At 43.8% G+C, this 1,059-nt stretch overlaps 1 protein-coding gene across 1 annotated transcript; it reads left to right on the forward strand.

Annotated features, from left to right (window-relative positions):
- Positions 1-576: 576 nt before the first annotated feature.
- On the forward strand, positions 577-817 carry SARC_16831 (hypothetical protein; the record flags this gene model as incomplete). The annotated part of the gene is made up of 1 exon (XM_014289066.1): positions 577-817. A coding segment is annotated over one exon (241 nt), but the record flags the coding sequence as incomplete, so codon positions are not given.
- Between the last annotated feature and the right edge of the window lie 242 nt (positions 818-1,059).

Below are 1,059 nucleotides of genomic sequence, written 5' to 3' on the forward strand. Positions count from 1 at the left end.
GCTCTTTTTGAAGTCGATTATAAATTCGCTCATTTCTTTTAGTTACGGTCAGCTATAGGTGGTTGCAGCTATGTGCGATTGCTTATAGCCTACTTATACTGCGCGCGACTCGGAACGCGCTATCAGTCGCTGCTGGCATTGTGTACTATATATCTATATCCATATACAGATAAACAACAACAATAAATGGCTCGAATTTTATTTGTATCACACACAAGGATTGGTTCAATTTCTGTGTTTATGGTAAACAGTATTATTATATATTATTGTGTGATGTATGTAGTCATCAAAATTCTAGTGATATGTCAAAGAGGGATTCCACAACATCTATTTTTTTTTTTAAAGTAAGTGTATATTAGACCTCTCGTCATGTACAGATAGAGCATACATTCTTATATTGTCTATGTTTATGTGTAGTGGAATATGTATATTCATGAAGTGAAATTCATGTAAATAGTAATCATTCATGAAGTATATATACAAACACACTGTCCAAAGCGCCCAAAAGTTCCACCGGCAATAGGCGGTGGGGTCAATAAAAGCACAACTGTATAAAGCGCATATTCCAGTCCTACGATGGCGCAGCCTCCCGCTGATATGGCGTCGTCCCTCACGTGCCAAACAGCGGCCACGCCGAACGATCTGACGCTGTCCCCAATCCCCTTAGAACCACCCGCACACCCATCCCAGTGTACAAGCCTGGATTCGCAGCGTGATATAGCGGGCGCTGAAGTGAACGCTGAATCCGGTGTGCAGGGCGCGCCGTTTCTGGATCGCATGGCGTTGAGCCAGCTGGCATCCGAATCGGTTCCTTCTGGTATGTGTACAACGACGTCATAGTGTTGATTTAAACTGTTGTTTTGTGTTTGTCTGTGTACATTGCGAGGAGAGAACGTATTGCCTGCGCAGCTTGTGCGAGCGCACTTCCCTCCAAAACCGTTTTGTGCATCGAACGGAACGCTGGAAGAGATAAGCGCAAGCGGTGTGTGTGTGCGGGTGTGTCTGTTTCTGTGTCTATGTAAATGTATGTATCTGTGCCTGTGTTTGTGTCTGTATGAA

This window comes from Sphaeroforma arctica (genome assembly GCF_001186125.1).
Source record: "Sphaeroforma arctica JP610 unplaced genomic scaffold supercont1.8997, whole genome shotgun sequence".
In the NCBI taxonomy this organism is placed as follows: domain Eukaryota; class Ichthyosporea; order Ichthyophonida; genus Sphaeroforma; species Sphaeroforma arctica.